We start from the raw sequence: 19,444 nt of genomic DNA on the forward strand, positions 1-19,444 counted from the left end.
TCATTCCTCCTCTCTCAGTCTCCCGTGCCAGGATGTCTCTTCCCTCTGGGCCCGTTTCTCTGGGTGGCTGGTGCTGGTAGCTGACTTGGCAAACCTCAGGCTGGGAGCGCCGCCTTCCCCTCTGCACACTGTGGGCGGCGCCTGGGCAAGATTTGGGAGCTCGCCAGTGCAGACAGGTATTTCCAGTCCAGCCAGAGAAGAAATGTGTGGAGGTGGGAATGGGGATGGGGGAGGAGATCAGAGGAGCGGGATGGGTCCCCTGGGAGGAGGGCGGGGAGTCCTGCTCCCCTCTTGGTGCTCCTGCCCCCAGGCTCAGATTTCAACCCTAGCTGCCACTTCTGCGGTTAAGCCCGTTAGGGGAGGGGAGAGGGTCCAAGGTGGCTTACACAGGAAGGGAGGTGTGCAAGGAGCCGGCTGAGGGCCGGCTTCTGCGACCCCGGGAGCCCGGGACCTGACCGGCGTAGCCCCTCAAGCTTGCGGCGGGAAGCGGCCAACCGGCCTTTCCACCCTTCGTTGTATCGAGCTCCACCAGGGGGCGACCCGGGCCCACGTGCCACCCAGTCCTGCTCTCTCGAAACTACAACTCCCAGGCCGCTCGGGGGTCGCGCCCGCCTTGCCTCGCCTTCTGCTCGCTCCAATTGGCCGCCGCGGGAGGGGGATTGGCGGTCTCCAGGGCGACGGGCGGCGCTCTGGGCATCCGAGGCTGGGAGGCGGGTCCGCCCCCTATTGTGTAGCTGGACGAGTGGAGCGGAGCGGTGCGGAGCAGGTGAGGGCGGGAGCGCCCTGGGGGCAATGGAACGGGGTGCCGGCGGGGGGATGGAGAACAGTGCGGGAGTTATGGGGGGCAGGAAAAAGCGGGGGACTTGTGGAGAGAAGTGGAATTCTTTGGGGAGCAGAACTAGGGGAGTTCTGGGGAGTGAAGGGGAATTCTGGGTGGGTGGATGGGTGGGTGCTCCTGGAGAAGTGGAGGAGTTCTGGAGGTAATGAGTGTGCCGGGGTGGGGTGGGGTGGGGTGGGGTGGGGTGGGGTTGGTGGGTTCCAAAAGCAGGGAGAAGTTCCAGGGGTCCGGAGAAGGCGAGGGAGAAGGGAATTGGGGGCGGGGTACCAGAAATGTACTGTGGGCTGAGGCGAGCGAATTCGAGGGAGGGAAATTCCAGGGAAGAGAGGATAGAAGTGGGTGAGTGGCGATTCGGGAGGAGACAGGGAGTGCCTTGAAGCGGAGATGACCTGGTGCAATTGGAGATCAGGTGCGAAAAATAGGAATTTGGGGTGTGGGAGTTGTGAGAAGTGGGGATAACTGGGATGGGGGAATGAGAGAGTACTGGGTGGGGAGATTATTAGGTGAGGATGTAGTGGCCGACAGAAGAGTTGGAAGGATCTTAGGAAAAACAGAGGAGTTCTGGGCAAACCTGGATACTGAGGTTTTCAGAAAACTGAGCCAGGAGGGAACTGGGGGTTCCTATGCATTTGGAAAAAGATATGTCCATGAGGTGGCTGGGGACAGTGGGAAGCAAGGGGGATGGATGCTTGCTGGTGAGTTATCAGGAGTTAGACGTGCAGGGCCATTCAGTCCAGGCAGGGATGTTTTATAGCCCATTCCGAACTGTGAGGCCAAGAGTGGGGTGGAGGCCCGCAGAGCAGAGTCCACTTGGATCTTCCAGGCCCAAGGCAGCACCCCCCACCACCATCACCACCACCACCCCAGCCTGCTATGACTTCCTTAGATGCTCAGGGGCTGAGGCTATCAAGAGTTCCTCCCCTCCATGCTCCAGGGCTCACTTTGTACACCCTAGGGACTGGTTGACTTTTTAGCTTCTCATGGACCATGCCCCTGGGGTTAGTGAAGGGGGAGCCTAGCAAACCTTAGGCCCCGAAGATATTGGAGGGAGAGTAAGTGGGAGGAATTGGGTTAAGGCACTTGGGTCATGGTGTCTGGCAGAGGGAGGGCTGCCTGGCAGCATCAAGAAGAGGAAGTGGCGCCAGCCGCCAGCCCCAGGACCTGCCCAGACCTGGAGGATGCTGCCTGGGCCCCCCATACCAGCAGATGGGGAGGCAATCTTCCTCTCCCAAGTGTCTGACTCATTCACGGCTAAAGCAGTATTGGGAGGCTGATGGAGAAAGAGGTACAGGGCCTCCAGCTTGCAGGGTTCACAGAGGCTGGAGAAATGAGGCAAGGATTTGTGCTCTGGGGGCCACTTTCTCTCGGTTTTCATCCAGGCTTTGCCCTTAACTGGCTCTGGGTGCCTGAGCAAGGCTCTGAGATACCCAAGGTCCTTATTTGTCACCGTGGGGTGGAGGCGATAATACTGGTTCTACCTTGCTATCTGCTACCTTGTTATTAGCATCAGGACTAAGGAAAGAAGAGGGAGAAGAGGCTGGGCTATGGGGGCTCTTCATCTCCCATACTTTCCTGAGAAGTCCTTTTCCAAGTGTATAGGAACCCAATTTCCCTCCTGGCTCAGCTTTCCAAGAGCCTTAGTAACCTGGGTATCCCCAGAATTCCTCTGCTTTTTCTAAGATCTTTCCAGCTCCTCTGCTCCCCACATGTCCTCATCTGTCTGGTCTCCCCACCCGGCACTCCCTCACCCCAGCCCTTCCCCCACTCATCTGCTCTCCTCTCTCCTTCTTCTGCCTTTGTTCACCTCCAGCTTTTCTCTAACTCGGGGTTTCTTCTGGTTTCCAACATTGGCCCACTCTGCATGTTGCCTTGCATTTTGCATCTAGATCTGGCGGTGCTTCAGAGGACGGCTTCATCAGGTGTTACATGAGCCAAGCCCTAACTGTCCAGAGGAGTGAGAGCTGACCCCCGTTACCCAATCAGAAGGATTGACAGGGCTTGCTGGGCTGTGCAGGTCCCTGGGCCCCTCCGTCTGGGCCCCTGTGGATAGGAGGGGCCGGGCGAGCAGGCAGCTGGGCTATGGTTTGGTGCCTCAGTCTGGCCATCCTCAGCCTGATCATCAGCCAGGGGGCTGACGGTGAGCTGGACTTCCTGGGCTCCGGAACTCCCTGTTGGCCTTGGGGTGGGTGGTGGTCCCCTGGGGTTCTCTGTGCGCAGGTCAGCGGAGGGGAGGAACAACACTGGCTCTGCAGAAGTCGAGGATTTCCTCAACCACTTCACAAAGGCCTGGGGAGCCCACAAAGATAGAGAGGATATCTCCCCTCCCAGCCCTGATTCTGGCCCTCTGCTGTGTCCTCATGCCACGTGCCCTGCAGGTCGAGGGAAGCCTGAGGTGGTGTCGGTGGTGGGCCGGGCCGGGGAGAGTGCGGTGCTGGGCTGTGACCTGCTGTCCCCGGCTGGCCGGCCCCCTCTGCACGTCATCGAGTGGCTGCGCTTTGGATTCCTGCTTCCCATCTTCATTCAGTTCGGCCTCTACTCTCCCCGCATCGACCCTGCTTACGTGGGTAAGGCTTATCCTCAGGTGGGAGGTCGGGAGGTGTCCCCAGCAAAGGTGGACTGGGTAGAGTGGGAACAAGTCCACTTCTTAACAGCTCTGTCCCTGTCCCAAACTCATCTCCAGCTCCACTGCCTGAACTCTGCTTAACAAGCGTGGCTCTGCTCCCAAGCAGTGTTCATTCATTGAAGGATTCATTCATTCACACACACACACACACACACACAGAGACACACATGTGGTCTCTTTAAAACTCCACATGGTCTGTTCCAAAGGAGATCCCGCAGCCCTATTCCAAGTGTCCATCCTACTTCTCTAATCGCTCTTTCTAGAGCTCATGAAACCTCCCAGACCACCCTCATCCTCGCTATTCTCCCTACTTGGCCCTCTCCCGGTCCCTGGCTCTGCTATCTTCTCACTGCCCTGCCCTCCTCCTCCCCTACTTTCTTAAATGCTAGTTTGGGTGTTCTAGGCCTCTAGGGAGTGGGCTGATGGGGCAGCAGGGTGGGTGGGTCTACGACCTGGCTGCTTCTCCACTGCTTCTGATTCTGGGTACAGCAGAGTTCGTGCATGGATGGGGTGGGCTGGGGATGGACCAGGCTCCCCTAAAGATCAGCAAATGGATGGAGCTGGGCTGGGCTCCTGCTTCAGCTGGTTTCTGTATGGACTTAAAATAGTGTATAGGCCTCCCTAGGGGCCTTCTCCTGTGCCCCAGCTGGCTCCCTCGAAAGGCTCAGCTTCCCCCTAATCCCCGATGGAGCCTTAATCTGAGCGGTTTAGTGCAGGCCTCCGAGGACAGTGTGTGGGAGAGCCTAGGGCTGGGGCTGGGGCTGCTGGGGAGAGAGCCTGGCTGCCTCCTCTTCAGAGGGGAAGCCCAGGAAAGGCCACCTGGGAGGACGTCGATGGGGGCAGGGGGACCCCCTCCCTTTTCCCTCTTTAGTTTGAATCCTGGGAGAAGCCACAGGATTGGCTGAGCTGTCACCGCGGGGCAGGCTGAGCAGAGAGGGGAGGAGGCTCAGGCAGGTGCTGCAGGAGGGAAGAGTTTATTTTCAAACTGGGGTCAGTTGTTGGCAAACAGCCTGGTGGGAGCGTATGTGTCTGCACAAGCCCCCGGAGAACTGATGAAAGCGGGGACCCAATTAGGACAAGTGGAGAGACAACGGCTGTGCCCACCAGCCCTCCCTGCCTCTGCCCGCCAGGCTGGGAGGAGCTGGGCTGCCAGGCTGAGGCTCCGCAGATGCAGAACATTGCCCGACTGACGGCAGGGCAGGGGGAGGTGGAGGACAGAGGAGAGAAGGGCTTTTCCTGGGCTTCCCCCAGGGAGATGTGCAACTCTCCTCTCCCCTACCCCCTGCCCTCTGTCCTGTCTTGAGGTCCCTCAGGCGGACAAACCACTGGACGGTAGCAACTTTGCTACCTGTGGGTTTTCTTTCTGTCTCTGGGTGTGTTCCTTTCAGCTGCAAGTCTTTCTTCCTACCCCTGCCCTTCATGCCCACCCCTGCCCCAACTCTGGAGCTCCTGGTCAGGCAGGGCTAGTCTGGGGAGTCAGGGCCCTGGGGAGAGGCCCCTGCACCCATTAACCCTTTTACTGCCTCCCAGTGTGGAAGGGGCCTCTCAGCCTTTGTGTAGGGGACTCTGAACTGCAGTTGCTAGGCAACAGGAGGTGAAGGTTGCTAAGGACAATGCTGTCCTGTCATAAACCCTCTGGGCAAGCGAAGGGGAGATGGCCTGGGACTGTGTGTGTGAGGCCCGTGGCCTAGAATGTGGGAGGGACCATGAGAGAGACTGGAGCTTCAGGGATTACACTGAAGAGAAGGCTTCCAATCTTTGAGGACCCTAGAATCCATCTAGCAGAGGAGACTGGATTTATAGACGAGTACAAAAGTAGTAAAAAGCAGTATAAAACAAGCCAGGACTAAATCCTAGGATGAAGTTAGCTGCTGTACGTAAAGAACCCAGCACAGAGCCTGTACAGAGTGCCTGCATGGTGTGAAACCGTGACTAGGCATGCAGAGGAAAGAGGGTCCACTTCCTCTACACTAGCTTTCCTGGGGTGGATCTTAGATCAGCTCTTCTAATTCATGGGACCAGCTTTTGGTCTTCGACTCCTGTGCTATATTTCTTGGGAGTTTCAAGATACCCCATGTGGCAGAAGGGACGTGAATTTTCTCTCTGTCCTGAGTCATTTGATACAAATCAGTTATCTTATCCTCCATTTAGAACAACCTGGCTCCCTCTAATCATCTCCCCTCACTACCTTTAGCCTTACATACCCTCCACAGAGTCACCTCTTCCTGGAAGCCTTCCATACTCCTCTTGCTTCTTAGCCTCTTGGAATATTTTTTAAGCTTCTGTGTGTATATGAACTTGCACATGTCCATGAGTATGGATTCCCTGCCTTCCTAGAGCTTGCAAGAATGGGGACTGTGCCTCCTTCCTCTATACTCCCCTGCACGTGGGGTCCAAAGACACTCAGGCTCTGGCTCTGTGGGTGGAGGGGGGCCCAGGACTCAGGAGGATACAGGACAGCCTGCCCCTGGCCAGCTTCCTGTTCTTCTGTGACTCTACAGGTCTAGCCATTCATACCTCACAGAAAAGTTAGGACATACTCTATGCTTTATTAGATGTTCTGATCAACAGACATTTGGAGCTGTTACCCGTTGGCTACCAACATCCCCCGAGTGAGAATATACTGACTATGCTCAGTGATAAGCGCCCTGAGCGTCACTTGATGCTCATACTAGTGCGCAATGGAGAGCATGCTGCATCATGAGAAAGGAGGCCTGGCTGTATCACTGAGTAGCTTATTGGAAAGAAGCTTAACATCAATTCCTTCTTCTAGAATGGAATTCTTGGAAGGATTAAGTATGGTGACAATGCCTAGTATTACGTGGCCCATATCCCAAACTCTATTTCCCTTCCCTCTTCTTCCTTCTTTGTAGCGACCGAAGATCACCGTAATGAAACGTTGCCGTCACACGGGACGTAGTAGAGGTCGCAGGGAGTTCCCCGGTGGCCTAGTGGTTAGGATCGCGGGCTTTCACTGCCATGGCCGGGGTTCAGTCCCTGGTTGGGGAGCAAGCCACGTGGCGCAGCCAAAACAAAGAAAAAAGAAGAGGTCGCAGTGGGGTCTACGGGGGGGTCTCATGGCCAGGCAGTTTAGGGTTACTGAGGAATCCCACTGGTGGGAGGAAGGGTGTGATCATATTCAATATTTACCTGCACGACTCAGGCTTATCTTCTAGGTGGGGATTTAAACACCTAGCCCTTTAAGCAGCTCCACCCTTTCTAGAGAATCTGCACCCTTGGACCTCATTCTTGGAAGAAAACAGTCCCTCGCCTATGAGCACAGCGCTGGCCTCAGCCTGATCATCTCCTCTTTTTTCCTTGATGGCTTCAGGGCCCCCATGGGTTTTGATTCTATTTCAGAAAGGTGAACCCTAGAGGTAGAATGCAAGCAGATCGGAGGGGGCAAGTGTGCGAGCAGCTTCAGACTGCCCAGTCTTAGAACGGGCTAAGTAGGGGCACAGGCTGGTTGCTTTTGTTTGGCATAACCCACAAGAATTAGAAAATGTCAGCTGTCCCTATCAGAGGTCAGGGCGGGGCGGGTAGCTGGTGAATGTGGAGGGCGGGAGGCTGGAGGCAGCGGGACCTCTTCGTGGACTCTTGGTGTAACCCAGGAGAGAGATGCTATGGGACTAAACTAAAGAGAAGGTGGCAGAGAGGGAAACAGCATCCAGGAGGTAGAACTGAAAGGCTTACTGAACAAGCAGATGTGGGGTTAATGGAGAGAGCAATCTAGGTGACACCAGGTTTCTGGTAGGGTGACGTGCGTGACGGCACTGTTCACTAATCCAGGGGAGAAGACGGAGATGGTGTGTCGTCAGGTGAGGGATGGTGCCAAGGTTGAATGCAGGCTGCTGATTTCGGATCATGAGCTCCTTCCTTTGTTCAACCACTTTTATTTAAGCACCCGCCGATGTCAGGCACCATGCTGCCTGCCTTCCATCCACCCTACCTGGATTTTTTTCTCTCTCATTTTATAGATGAAGAAGTTGGTGTTGAGAGGGAAGTTAAGTGATCTGGCCAAAGAAGTAAATGGCAGAGCTGGAGCCTAGGTCTCTGTGGCTCCCAAGCGTGTGCCTTGCTTTCTAGGCTGCACTGCCAGGGACCCACGAAGCTGTCTGGGGCGCAGGGCTCCGCCAGGGTGGGAGGGCGCCGTCTGCTTGCGCTGGGGCTGGGTGATTTGTGGAGCTCTATGTAGTCCGCCAGCCGGGGCTTGGATGCCCTGGAGCGTGAGGGGACAGGGTGAGGAGGCTGCTGACCTTGCTGCCTGGCTGGTTTGGACTCTGGCCACCCTAAGGCGCTTAGGCCGCTGATAATAGCCCTGGCGGATTAGGGGCTTTGGTAGGCGAGGTGTGGATCCCAAACCCAGCTGTGGTTTCTGGGCCCCGAGTCCTCTGGCAGGAGTACTCCCGGGACCCCCCTTACAAAAAGAGCTCAGGGATGGGCAGATTCTGTACGAATCCAGAGGAGACTGAGTGTTGGCTCTTCAAGCCCCTTCGCCCTACAGTCCTGGAAGCTGGGCGTAGTTCAGTGTCCACCTGCTGCTGCTCTGGTTTCTCTTTGTCTAAGCTGGGTCCCAGCTGCTGAAAGGCAGGAGCCATCAGAGGGGCTGAAGGGAGAGATCTGCCCTCAGTGACCCCAACCCCATCTGTGCCTCTCTGGACCCCACTCTATCAGGGTAACTGGGAGACACTGAGCCTGTTCTTGACGTCTGAGAATGACCAGTGTGACCAGGGGCCTGGGGCTCCCATGGGGTCCCTTCTGCACCCTTGATCCAGGGCTCCTCCCCCAGGGCGTGTCCGGCTTCAGAAGGGGGCATCTCTCCAGATCGAGGGGCTGCGGGCTGAGGACCAGGGCTGGTACGAGTGCCGCGTGCTCTTCCTGGACCAGCACAGACCCGAGGACGACTCTGCTAATGGCTCCTGGGTGCACCTCACTGTCAATTGTATGAGGCTGGGAGCAGGCAGGCTGTGGAGGAGGGAGGGGAGAGGAAGGAGGAGGGAGGAGAGAGGAAGGGGGAGGGAGGGGAGAGGAAGGGGGAAGGAGGGGAGGAAGGAGGAGGGAGGGGAGGGAAGGAGGGGGAGGGGAGGGAAGGGAGGGGCGAGGGGAGGGAGGGGAGGGAGGGGAAGGAGGGAGTAGGGGAGGGGAAGGAGGGAGTAGGGGAGGGGAAGGAGAGGGGAGGGGAGGACGGCAGTCCCCATGCCCCACAGTTGCTGACACCTCTTGTTTGCTGGCTCCCTGTTTGCATCTTACCCCTGCCACCCCCACTCCTGCCCTTTCAGTTCCTCAAACCTAAATCCAATCAGCCTTCTGGACTCTTTGTTAGGAACTTCCTCTTCCTCTCTCTTCCCTGCTCCCACCTCCCTGGCCAAGAGAGGGTAATGGGTAGGAGGGGATAAGGGGTTATTGAGCCCTGAGTGAAACATCACTCACATATATACAACATTTTGTTTTTTCAAAACACCTTTTAACCCAGTACCTCATGAATTCTGTCTCAACCCGAAGAAGCAAGGAGGTCATAGTTCTTCCCATTTCCTGGATGGGGCATGGGGAGACTGGGTCATACCACTGATTAGTGGCAGAGCAGTCTAGAACTCAGGTCTCCTGACTCCCAGGACAGTGCTTTTCTAGAGGGCACCTAGCTCTCTCCCAGCTCTGAACACCCAGCCTGGTGGTCAGCTCCCTAACCAACTCTGCAGGCCAGTGGGGGAACGGGCTTGTGTGTCCTTACTGGGTCCTGGGTGCAGTAGACAGGGTGGCCCTGGGTTGGGAATTCCTATGAAGCTGGTGGGCTGATGGGCTGAAGGCTGAGGCCCTGATCTGCCTCTCTGGTCCTCGGACGCTGCTCTTTGGGCTGATGGCCCCTCTGGCAATCCCTGACGCCTCTCTCCTTGCAGCGCCCCCTCAATTCCTGGAGACGCCTCCCCAGGTGCTGGAAGTGCGGGAACTGGAGCCTGTGATCCTGCGTTGCGCGGCCCGCGGCAGCCCCCAACCTCGTGTGACTTGGAAGCTTCTAGGACAGGACCTCGGCCAGGGCCAGAGTCAGGTGCAGGTGAGTCCCAGGGCTGGACAGGGTGGGCCAGATAGAGTGTGAGGCAGGTAGTGGCCTGGGAGCGGGGCTGGAGGCCAGGAGGTTGGGAGACGGGCCGGAGGAGGGGCTTGGCATTGGCTTCCCTGAGCCCAGCACGCTGCCTCCCTCTGCTGGCCAGCCTCGGAAGTGCGGGGTCTGAGGCCCGCCGTGGGCAGGGGAGACACAAGGGTCCTTCCTCACCCACTCTGACTCTAGGTGCAGAACGGGACGCTGAGGATCCGGAGGGTGGAGCGAGGCAGCTCCGGGGTCTACACCTGCCAAGCCTCCAGCACTGAGGGCAGCGCCATCCACGCCACCCAGCTGCTGGTGCTAGGTGCTGTCTCGGGGGAGGGCCGGGAAACAGGACACACACGTGAGAGGACTGACCTGTGGCTGGAGGTGCACACAGCCAGCAGCCGGGGGGGAGGCTTGTGCCTGAGGTCAGGGGCCCATGGAGAGGGAGGGAGCTCCCAATACAGGCTCTTCCTCTAAAACCAGCATCTTGCCTGTAAAAGGATCAGTGAACGGAGATAGATATTTAGAGCCAGCAATGTGGTATAGTGAGAAGGGCGTGGGTGCTGGTGTTAGACCATAAGCCATGGAACCCCCTTGACCTCCAGTTTCCTCATCTATACAAAGAGGTTCCTATGTTCCTTGCAGAATTGTTACAAGAATTAGGTTCAGACGAGCACAATGATCATAGTAATTCCTGGCCAAGCCCTTCCCCTTAGAAAGCAAGCTGAGAAGTAGACTCTGCCTTCATGGAGCCTCTTATCCACAGGGGGAAATAAGACGCAGTGGTGAAGTGCCTCTCTCCTGGGTACTGTGGGAGAGGCAGTGCTGGGCAGTGGTGTTGAGTCTGGTGTTGAGAAGGCCTGAGTATGAATTTGCCTTCCCCGCTGATCTCGGGCAAGTCACCTCACAGTCTCTCTGCCTCTGAGCCTTCATGTCTTCACCTATGAAGTGGAGACAATAATTTCTACCACAAAAGGCTCTTGGGAGGATTAAATGAGAATAGTGCAGGTAAGGTGCTCAGCTATGCCCGGCATGCCTGTAAGTGCTCTATACACCAACTCATATCATTACCACTTATTACTGACCACTTATTATAGGAGCCCAGAGAAGGGAAACAGCAGTGCAGCTGCAGACGCTAGAGACGGTTTGGCAGGGGCTCTGTGGCCTGGCCAGGCTCTCAGGGAAGAGCATTCTAGACTGTGGGTCCAGAGAGCGAAGGCATGGAGATGGGAGTGAGTCTGGCATAGACACAGTGAGCTGCCCATACTGACCTGAAAGAGTTCACAAAGACTTGACATATGAAAAGACAGTTGGCCAGGCAGGGGTTACAAGGGCCCACAGGGCTGGGCCAAGAAGTTTGAGCTTAATGTGCTAGGAGCCAGGAGCTGTTGTGGGTTCTTGAGTAGAAGTGTTCTGTGGCCAAAGGTGGGGGGACATTTCTGCATGAATGGCCATCAGCGTGGCAGTGATGGCGGAGCCTGGAGTCAGGGATTGCTGCAGCATCTTGGGGTAAGGTACTGGGTACCCGGATTAGGGTAGGAGACATAGAGGTGATTTCAGATGTGACAGATGAAGGATGGAAAGGGTAGTGGGTGTAAAGGTGTAAAGGGTGATCAGAGGGGTAAAACTGATTCCCCCTCCCCAACACACACACACACACACACACACACACACACCGGAAACTAGGTGAATGGAGGTGATGGGAAGGGGAGCTAGCCAGGGCAGAGGAAGAACTTGTGTTAAATAAAAGGGTTAGGACCTGTTTCCATTCCCAAGGCTTTGTAGCAACCAGCCCTGTATTCCAGAGAGCGGACCTGGGAAGAACTGTAGAAGTGACCCTTAGGGTTCCTGAAGACTGGGCTGAGGCCTCCCCTTCCCCGTGTGCTCCCCCCGACAGGACCCCCAGTCATCGTGGTGCCCCCCAAGAACAGCACGGTCAATGCCTCCCAGGATGTTTCCCTGGCCTGCCAGGCTGAGGCATACCCCGCTAACCTCACCTACAGCTGGTTCCAGGACAGCACCAATGTCTTCCACATTAGGTGAGGCATGGGGTGGGGTGGGTGTGGGGTACTGATGGGCAGTCTGAGTCCAGCAAGACCTGGACCCCCCTGCCCACGTGCCATACTGCAGCCGCCTGCAGCCCCGAGTGCGGATCCTGGTGGATGGCAGCTTGCGGCTGCAGGCCGCCCAGCCTGATGATGCGGGCCGCTACACCTGTGTACCCAGCAATGGCCTTCCACGCCCACCCTCGGCCTCTGCCTACCTCACTGTTCTCTGTAAGCCTGACCCCAGCTCCCTCCCCAGACTGCTCTCCTCCCCTGGGCCAGGCCAAGCTCCTCCCCGACAACTTGTCACTGCTTCCCCCCAGACCCCGCCCAGGTGACTGCCATGCCTCCTGAGACACCCCTGCCCATGGGCATGCGGGGGGTGATCCGGTGCCCGGTTCGTGCCAACCCCCCACTGCTCTTCGTCAGCTGGACCAAGGATGGGCAGGCCCTGCAGCTGGACAAGGTACAGGCTTGGGGCAGGGGATAGAGGGCTTAGCTTGGTGGTATTCTAGTCAGGACAGCTGGGGCGGCATTAGATCAATTCAGTGACTGGGGAACATGCTGTGTAGGTTGTCGCATGGGGGACAGGAGCAGAGACACCCATGCCTAGAGGGGGCAGCACAGCCGTGCAGACACTGCTAGAAGGCCAGGAGGCAGCGAGCACCTTCCTCTTAGGGCTGGTTGAGGATAGATCAGCAACAGCTTCTGGGACTCTGGTGATGGGCCTTGAAGGGTGGAGAGACATTCCATGCAGAAACCAGGGCCCAGAGGCAGGAACAGTATAGTGCATTTATGGCATAATGAGTCTCCCAGCTAGGGGGAGCTACAGTGCCTATGGGGACGTGACTGGTGCAGAGAAATCTGGGAAGACTGGTTGGGACCAAAAGGAGGAACTATGGATGCCAAGTTAATATTACCTCATTCCACGGGGATTGAGATCTTTTGTTTGTCGGCAAAGACCACAAATTCCTTGTGGGCTAGTATTTCATCTTTTAATCCTAGTCTCCCCAGGGCTACTGCAACTGTAGTGGTGCTCAATAAATTTTTGTCTAAGGTTTAAGAAAAAAGTCCAAAGGCATTCGGAGGCAGTGAAGTTGCTTGGGCAACGGTGTGATAGGAATGGAGAGGAAGAGACTGGACAGACAGAGGGGGTACAGAGGCTATTGAAATGAGAGTGTGGGTGAGAGGTTACGAGGCCTGAGCTGGAAAGGAGGACATGAAGATAGACGGGACAAAAGGCCTTCCCAGGAGGACAGACGTGGGGCGTGAGACAAAGTGAGGGGTCGGATGTTAGCCTTTAACACAGAACTAGGGAAGCTAGGAAGAAGAACCCATTTGGGGTGGAAGATGCAGAATGTAATCTCGGAGTGCTGGGGACACAGCAGGCCGGGAGACCCACACCTCTCAAGCTCAACCCCAGGGTGTGCCGTGCACACTGGATTCCCCGTGAGTGGCTCTCCTGGAGTCTGCAGTCCCAGTCTTCACCCCCATTGGTAGTGGCCCCTCTGTAGGAAAGAGAAAGGAAGGATGGAATTCACAGAGAGGTCTGGCCTAGGGGTAGGGTTGTGGCATCCTCTGCATGGATGTGGGTCCCTCCCGCGCATTGCCTCTCTCCATCTCTGGTCTGGCCTCCGCTGAGTTTCTCTCTCTGGTTGTCATCTCCTCATGCCTCCAGTTCCCTGGCTGGTCCCAGGGCCCAGAAGGTTCTCTGATCATTGCCCTGGGGAATGAGGATGTGCTGGGAGAATACTCCTGCACCCCCTACAACCGTCTTGGCACTGCAGGGCCCTCCCCGGTGACCCGCGTGCTGCTCAAGGTGAGGCTCGGGGGGGCCAGCGGCAGCGGGTCAGGTGGCCGAAGATGCGAGCCTAGTGCTGACACCGGCCTGACAGAGGCGGGTGGGACAGACACATGTGGGGGGGGGGGGTAGGCTTCCCAGTCTGTGTTTCCCACGGTGGCCACAGCAGCAGCTATCAGATGCCATCACAGAGGTTTTTGCAGAGATGGTGCTGGGGAGGTGGGGCATCGGTCACCTCCACACAGTAAGATATCCTGCCTGCCCCGACCCTTTAACTTGGACCAGGCTGCCTTCCGCTCTAGAGGGAAGAGAGTGGGAAGCAGAGGGCAGGGTGAAGGGTGTTCTGCAGAGGTTTGTACATCTCCAGAGAGCCCCTCGTCTCTCCAGCAATGTCCCTCCAGCTTCCCTGCTGGGGAACAGAGAGAAAGCTAGAGAGACACTGAGAGATGGAGACAGACGCAGCATGACGGGGGCCCCGCAGAGGGGAAGTAACGACCCTTAGACAGCAGTGTGAGAGAGCCCCCTCCCAATGCCAGATCTGGCTTACAGGCTCCCCCAGCTTTTCTAGAACGGCCCAAGGAAGAATATTTCCAAGAAGTAGGGCGGGAGCTACTCATCCCCTGCTCTGCCCGAGGAGACCCTTCGCCTACTATCTCTTGGGCTAAGGTAAGGCTCCTGACCCCGCTCCTCCTGTATTCACGCCTGCTACGCCCCTGCCTCTCCGTGCCCCTGGCCGTTTTGTGGGAGGGAGAAGGTGGGGAGGAGAGGGCTGTCAGAGGCAGGGCGGGGAGGAAACTGGAGCTGCCCAGAGAGATGAGTGGCGCCCTTGGTGAGGGGTGGCTGCGTGTGTCCTCAGGGCTGACCAGTGGTTCTGTAGGTGGGCCGGGGGCTGCAGGGCCAGGCCCAGGTGGATAGCAACAGTAGCCTCATCCTGCGACCGTTGACCAAGGAGGCCCACGGGCGCTGGGAGTGCACAGCCAGCAATGCTGTGGCCCGAGTGGCCACCTCCACGAATGTCTACGTGCTGGGTTAGTGGGGGCAGAGCCAGCTGGAGGCAGCCATGTGGGAAGGAGATGGGAATAAATCATTTTGGGGGGCCCAGATGGGGGATCTTGGGTGGGGTGCCCCTGGGATGATGGGTGGAGGGCCGAAGCCCTAGTCTCCCCCTAGCTCTTTGCTCTCCCTCAGCACCCTGACCATCATCCCTCTGTTCCCCCCACCCAGGCACCAGCCCCCACGTTGTCACCAATGTGTCCGTAGTGCCTTTGCCCAAGGGTGCCAATGTCTCCTGGGAGCCTGGCTTTGATGGTGGCTACCTGCAGAGATTCAGCGTCTGGTACACCCCATTGTGAGTGACCTGCCCCTGCCATCCCTCTCCCTCAACACCCTGATTCTCTCTCTGGCCCTCTGTCTTTTCTCCCAGCCCTCTATCCCAGCCCTGCCCTAACTCTGCTGCCCGAGTTCCAGAGAATCTCAGGGATTCATGGCCCAGGTCCTGAGACCCCGGATGGTGAAAGGGAGGGGAGAGGTCAGCTCTCTGGACACCAACCTTCCTGCTCTTCCTAGCACGTGAGGTGCCCCCCATTTCCTCCTGTCCTCCAGGGCAAAGCGTCCTGACCGAGCCCACTACGACTGGGTGTCCTTGGCTGTGCCCATGGGGGCTGCTCACCTCCTAGTGCCAGGCTTGCAGCCCCACACCCAATACCAGTTCAGCGTCCTCGCTCAGAACAAGCTGGGGAGTGGGCCCTTCAGCGAGATCGTCTTGTCTGCTCCTGAAGGTGAGAGACCTCTTACCCAGAGCAGCAGACAGGGATAGGCAAGGGCTGTAGGGACCTGGGTGGGAGGGGGGCGGAGGTGCTGGGCAGCTTGGGGGCCAGAGGGCTTTGTGGAAGATGATCCGGGCTTGTCTTTAGGGGCTCTGGGAGAGCAGCTGGGCACCAGGGGATGTCGAAGGCCAGAGGAGCAGGGGAAGAGCACTGGAAATCCGATCTTTACGAGTCTATCTGTCCCATTCAGGGCTTCCTACCACACCAGCTGCCCCCAGTCCTCCCGCAACAGAGATGCTGCCTCCCCTGTCCCCTCCGAGAGGCCTGGTGGCAGTGAGGACACCCCGGGGGGTACTCCTGCATTGGGACCCCCCAGAACTAGTCCCTAAGAGACTGGATGGCTACGTCCTGGAGGCACGGCAAAGCTCCCAGGGGTGGGAGGTGCTGGATCGGGCCGTGGCAGGCAGTGAAATGCAGTTGTTGGTGCCAGGACTTATCAAGGTAGGTGTGGGAAGTGGGCACAGGGAGGGTCCTCCCAGCAGCCCTCCTGCCCTCTGCTCCACTCCCCAGACCTGATCTCACCCTGATTTGACTATCCTCACCTCTGGCTGTCCACTTCACCCGTACCTTCCAACTGCAAAGTCTTTCCGAACGGGGTTGGGGGTGGGCAGTGCTGAGCCGTGACCCCCTTCCTGGACCCCAACCCCCAGGACGTTCTCTACGAGTTCCGCCTTGTGGCCTTCGCCGGTAGCTATGTCAGTGATCCCAGCAACACGGCCAACGTCTCCACTTTTGGTGAGAATCTGGCAGGAGGGCAGAGCCCTGGGGATTGGGGGGCTCGAAGCCCACTAAGTCGTGGACACCGACCCTCCCCCGTGGCCCTTTGCCCAGGCCTGGAGGTCTACCCCTCGCGCACACAGCTGCCGGGCCTCCTGCCCCAGCCAGTGCTGGCCGGCGTGGTGGGCGGGGTCTGCTTCCTGGGCGTGGCTGTCCTCGTGAGTATCCTGGCCGCTTGCCTTATGAACCGGCGCAGAGCCGCACGTCGCCACCGCAAACGCCTCCGCCAAGGTAGGCCACCTGGGGCCCGGCCAAAGAAGGGCCCCGCCCCTCCATAAGCACCTCCTACCTGGAGGAGAAATCCCTCCCTCCTGCGTGGGCCAGGTGTGTTCCAACAGCCCGTGGTCCTGCTTCCCCACTGGCCTCCACTTTTCCCAGGAAGATGAGATTGGGCGCCTGTGTCACCTCTGGTTCTCCTGTCCTTACAGATGCACCTCTTATCTTCTCTCCGGCCGGGAAGTCAGCTCCCCAGTAAGTCCCTCCACTTCCTCGGCTTCCTTCTGTGAGCACCAGGGTTCTCTGCTTCCTTTTCTGCACCTTGGGGTAGGAGGGGTAGGAGAGGTAGAACAGAAGTGAGAGGGAGGTAAGGATGGAAGTGCAGAGACCCCAGCCTGGGGGCTGGTCCAGCGTTGCCTGTGCCTTCCCTCCACCGCTCCACCCCTCCACCATGTGGGTCCTTTTCTCCCTTGCTCTCCCTAGCTCTGCTCTGTTCTGCATCAAACCTCTCAAGGCCTGACGCTGGTCCCTGGGAGAGGGACTGGCCCCCTACCACAGACCCTGATCTCCTGTCCTTCCCCAGCTCTGCTTCGGGCTCGGGCAGTCCTGACAGTGTGGCGAAGCTGAAGCTCCAGGGTTCCCCAGTCCCCAGCCTGCGCCAGAGTCTGCTCTGGGGTGAACCCGCTGGACCCCCCAGCCCCCCTCCGGATCCTCCACCTAGCCGGGGGCCCTTACCCCTGGAGCCCATTTGCCGGGGACCAGATGGGCGATTTGTGATGGGACCCAAGGTGGGGACCTCCCAAGAAAAGTCAGGCCCTGAGCAGGCTGAGCCTCGGACCCCAGCTCAGCGTCAGGCCAGGTCCTATGATGGCAGCAGCAGCCCCAGTGGGATGCCCCAGCCCCTCTGCATTGCAGACATCAGCCCTGTGAGGCCCCCTCCAGCAGCGCCACCCAGTTCCCTGCCAGGTCCAGGACCCCTGCTCCAGTACCTGAGCCTGCCCTTCTTCAGGGAGATGAATGTAGATGGGGACTGGCCCCCCTTGGAGGAGCCTGCCCCTCCCCCAGATTACATGGATACCCGGCCCCGCCCCACCTCATCTCTCCTCCACCCCCTGGACTCCCGCTCTGAGTTCCCCAGGGCAGCGCTTCCTGGGGCCGTGCTCGGGGTTGGGGCCTCCCCAGAGCTCCCGTACACAGCACTGACTGACTGGACACTGAGGGAGCGGCTGCTGCCAAGCCTTCTGCCTGCTGCGCCTCGGGGCAGCCTCACAAGCCAGAGCAGTGGGCGGGGCAGTGCCTCCTTCCTTCGGCCCCCCTCCACGGCCCCCTCTGCAGGAGGCAGCTACCTCAGCCCCGCTCCAGGAGACACCAGCAGCTGGGCCAGTGGCCCTGAGAGGTGGCCCCGAAGGGAGCATGTGGTGACGGTCAGCACGAGGTGAGGGCAGTCCCTGCCCAGCCCTGCCCTATCCAGGCTCTCCCCACCCCTCTCCTATACCGTCTGCCTTCTCTGCTCCATTCCCACCCTGGGACCAGGAGAGCTGAGGTCCTTTTGCTGAGGTCCAGGGACCTTCAGAGGAAACCCATGGCCCACCCTCAGCTTGGGGTCCCCGGGTTCAGGCTTTTCTGGCTACCCTCCATTGCTCCACCCATACCAAACATCTGTCCCTTTTAACAGGAGGAACACATCTGTGGATGAGAACTATGAATGGGACTCAGAATTCCCAGGGGACATGGAATTGCTGGAGACTCTGCACCTGGGCTTGACTGGCCCTCGATCCCGACTTGAAGCTGAGCCAGAGCTAGGTGTGGGAGCCCTCCAGAAAGGCAGGCACCCCTGGCCTTGCTGTCCTGCACCCACACCCTTAGGACCTAGTCAGTTCCCAGCTGGGCCCTGAGCCCCAGGCCCTCTCCTCTTGCTGCCTTGGCTTCTCTGCATTGGCAGGCCCTAGGGAGCTTCATGGTGCCGGTGAACCACAAGACTTCACCCAGGGAACCTTAAGACTTCTTCCTCTCGTTATTCTGCCCTCTTGCAGGTGCGAAGACTCCAGAGGAGGGCTGCCTCCTGAATACCGTCCACGCTCCTGGCCCTGAGGCCCGCTGTGCTGCCCTTCGGGAGGAATTCCTGGCCTTCCGCCGCCGTCGAGATGCTGCTAGGTTCCGGCTACCGGCCTATCGACAGCCAGTCTCCCACCCTGAACAGGCCACTCTGCTGTGAATGCCCTAATATGAGGCAGGGGAAAGGCACACGGACCCTGCAAAGAAGGCCCTCAGCAAGAACTAGCTCCAGCCTGGGACACTGCCCCTCCTCCTTTGGTGCTCAGGCACAGACCCTGACAGTGGGCTTGGTGTGGGATATGCTGAGCCTCTAGAGTCTGGGGACTGGAACAGGGATCTTAGGTCTGCCCGTGTGTGTGTGTGTGTGTGTGTGTGTGTGTGTGTGTGCGCGCGCGCGCGTGTGCACGCGTGCATGCGCGTGTGTGTGGTGTTTGTGGTGTGGGTGAGGTTTTTTTTACAGGTGAATAAAGAAAGTCTGAAAAATCTTTCTGTGTGTCATCTGCTTTGAATCTGAGAGGGAGGTTGGAAAATCCCTGAACCCTAAAAAAGGAGGGTAGGGCTTCCCTGGTGGTGCAGTGGTTGAGAGTCCGCCTGCCGATGCAGGGGACACGGGTTCGTGTCCCGGTCCGGGAGGATCCCACGTGCTGTGGAGCGGCTGGGCCCGTGAGCCATGGCCGCTGAGCCTGCGCGTCCGGAGCCTGTGCTCCGCAATGGGAGAGGCCACAACAGTGAGAGGCCCGCTTATCGCAAAAAAAAAAGGAGGGTATTCTTCCTGAGGGTACTCTTCCTGAATGGATGGATGTACGTTCAATATCCATTCAAAAAGCATTTATTGAGTGCCTACTGAGGTCAGCTATTGAATGCCTACTGAGACCAGCCATTGAGCTAGATGCAGAGGAACTACAAAATTCACAAGACATGTCTGCTCTTGGGGAGTTCTTTCTGGTCGGTGAAGCAGGCAAGTAAAGAAATAGTTACAGGGCTTCCCTGGTGGCGCAGTGTTTGAGAGTCCGCCTGTCGATGCAGGGGACGCGGGTTCGTGCCCCGGTCCGGGAAGATCCCACATGCCGCGGAGCGGCTGGGCCCGTGAGCCATGGCCGCTGAGCCTGCGCATCCGGAGCCTGTGCTCCTCAACGGGAGAGGCCACAACAGTGAGAGGCCCGCGTACCGCAAAAAAAAAA

At 58.2% G+C, this 19,444-nt stretch overlaps 1 protein-coding gene across 8 annotated transcripts; it reads left to right on the plus strand.

Annotated features, from left to right (window-relative positions):
• The first annotated feature begins 201 nt into the window (after positions 1–201).
• Positions 202–18,748, plus strand: IGSF9 (immunoglobulin superfamily member 9). Of its 8 annotated transcripts, none has more exons than XM_089912981.1 (20): positions 202–766; positions 2,725–2,975; positions 3,214–3,402; positions 8,251–8,403; positions 9,356–9,510; positions 9,745–9,862; positions 11,441–11,582; positions 11,674–11,819; positions 11,912–12,054; positions 13,267–13,407; positions 13,939–14,055; positions 14,267–14,417; positions 14,614–14,737; positions 14,992–15,167; positions 15,406–15,656; positions 15,866–16,223; positions 16,421–16,463; positions 16,792–17,643; positions 17,884–18,011; positions 18,242–18,748. In XM_089912981.1, exons 2-20 carry the CDS (start codon positions 2,918–2,920, stop codon positions 18,421–18,423), a joined length of 3,627 nt encoding a protein of 1,208 aa, XP_089769107.1. In that variant the 5' UTR covers positions 202–766; positions 2,725–2,917; the 3' UTR covers positions 18,424–18,748. The 8 variants fall into 8 exon arrangements, with proteins under 8 accessions (XP_089769107.1, XP_089769125.1, XP_089769141.1 ...); XM_022559630.3 differs by lacking the exon at positions 202–766 and having other exon boundaries at positions 1,907–2,975; positions 15,866–15,950; positions 16,047–16,223; XM_089913011.1 differs by lacking the exon at positions 202–766 and having other exon boundaries at positions 1,907–2,975; positions 15,866–15,950.
• The last annotated feature ends 696 nt before the right edge of the window (positions 18,749–19,444 follow it).

This window comes from Delphinapterus leucas, chromosome 1 (assembly GCF_059928025.1).
Source record: "Delphinapterus leucas isolate spDelLeu-1000000601 "Yukka" chromosome 1, BTC_Dleu_Yukka2, whole genome shotgun sequence".
NCBI lineage: Eukaryota > Metazoa > Chordata > Mammalia > Artiodactyla > Monodontidae > Delphinapterus > Delphinapterus leucas.

Bases quoted from the DNA above. Each gene is read 5' to 3' on its own strand.
- IGSF9 (XM_089912981.1), top strand. From the start codon at position 2,918: ATGGTTTGGTGCCTCAGTCTGGCCATCCTCAGCCTGATCATCAGCCAG. The intron at 14,418-14,613 runs GTTAGTGGGGGC...CCCCCCACCCAG, and splicing joins CACGAATGTCTACGTGCTGG to GCACCAGCCCCCACGTTGTC. The intron at 15,657-15,865 runs GTAGGTGTGGGA...CCCAACCCCCAG, and splicing joins TGGTGCCAGGACTTATCAAG to GACGTTCTCTACGAGTTCCG.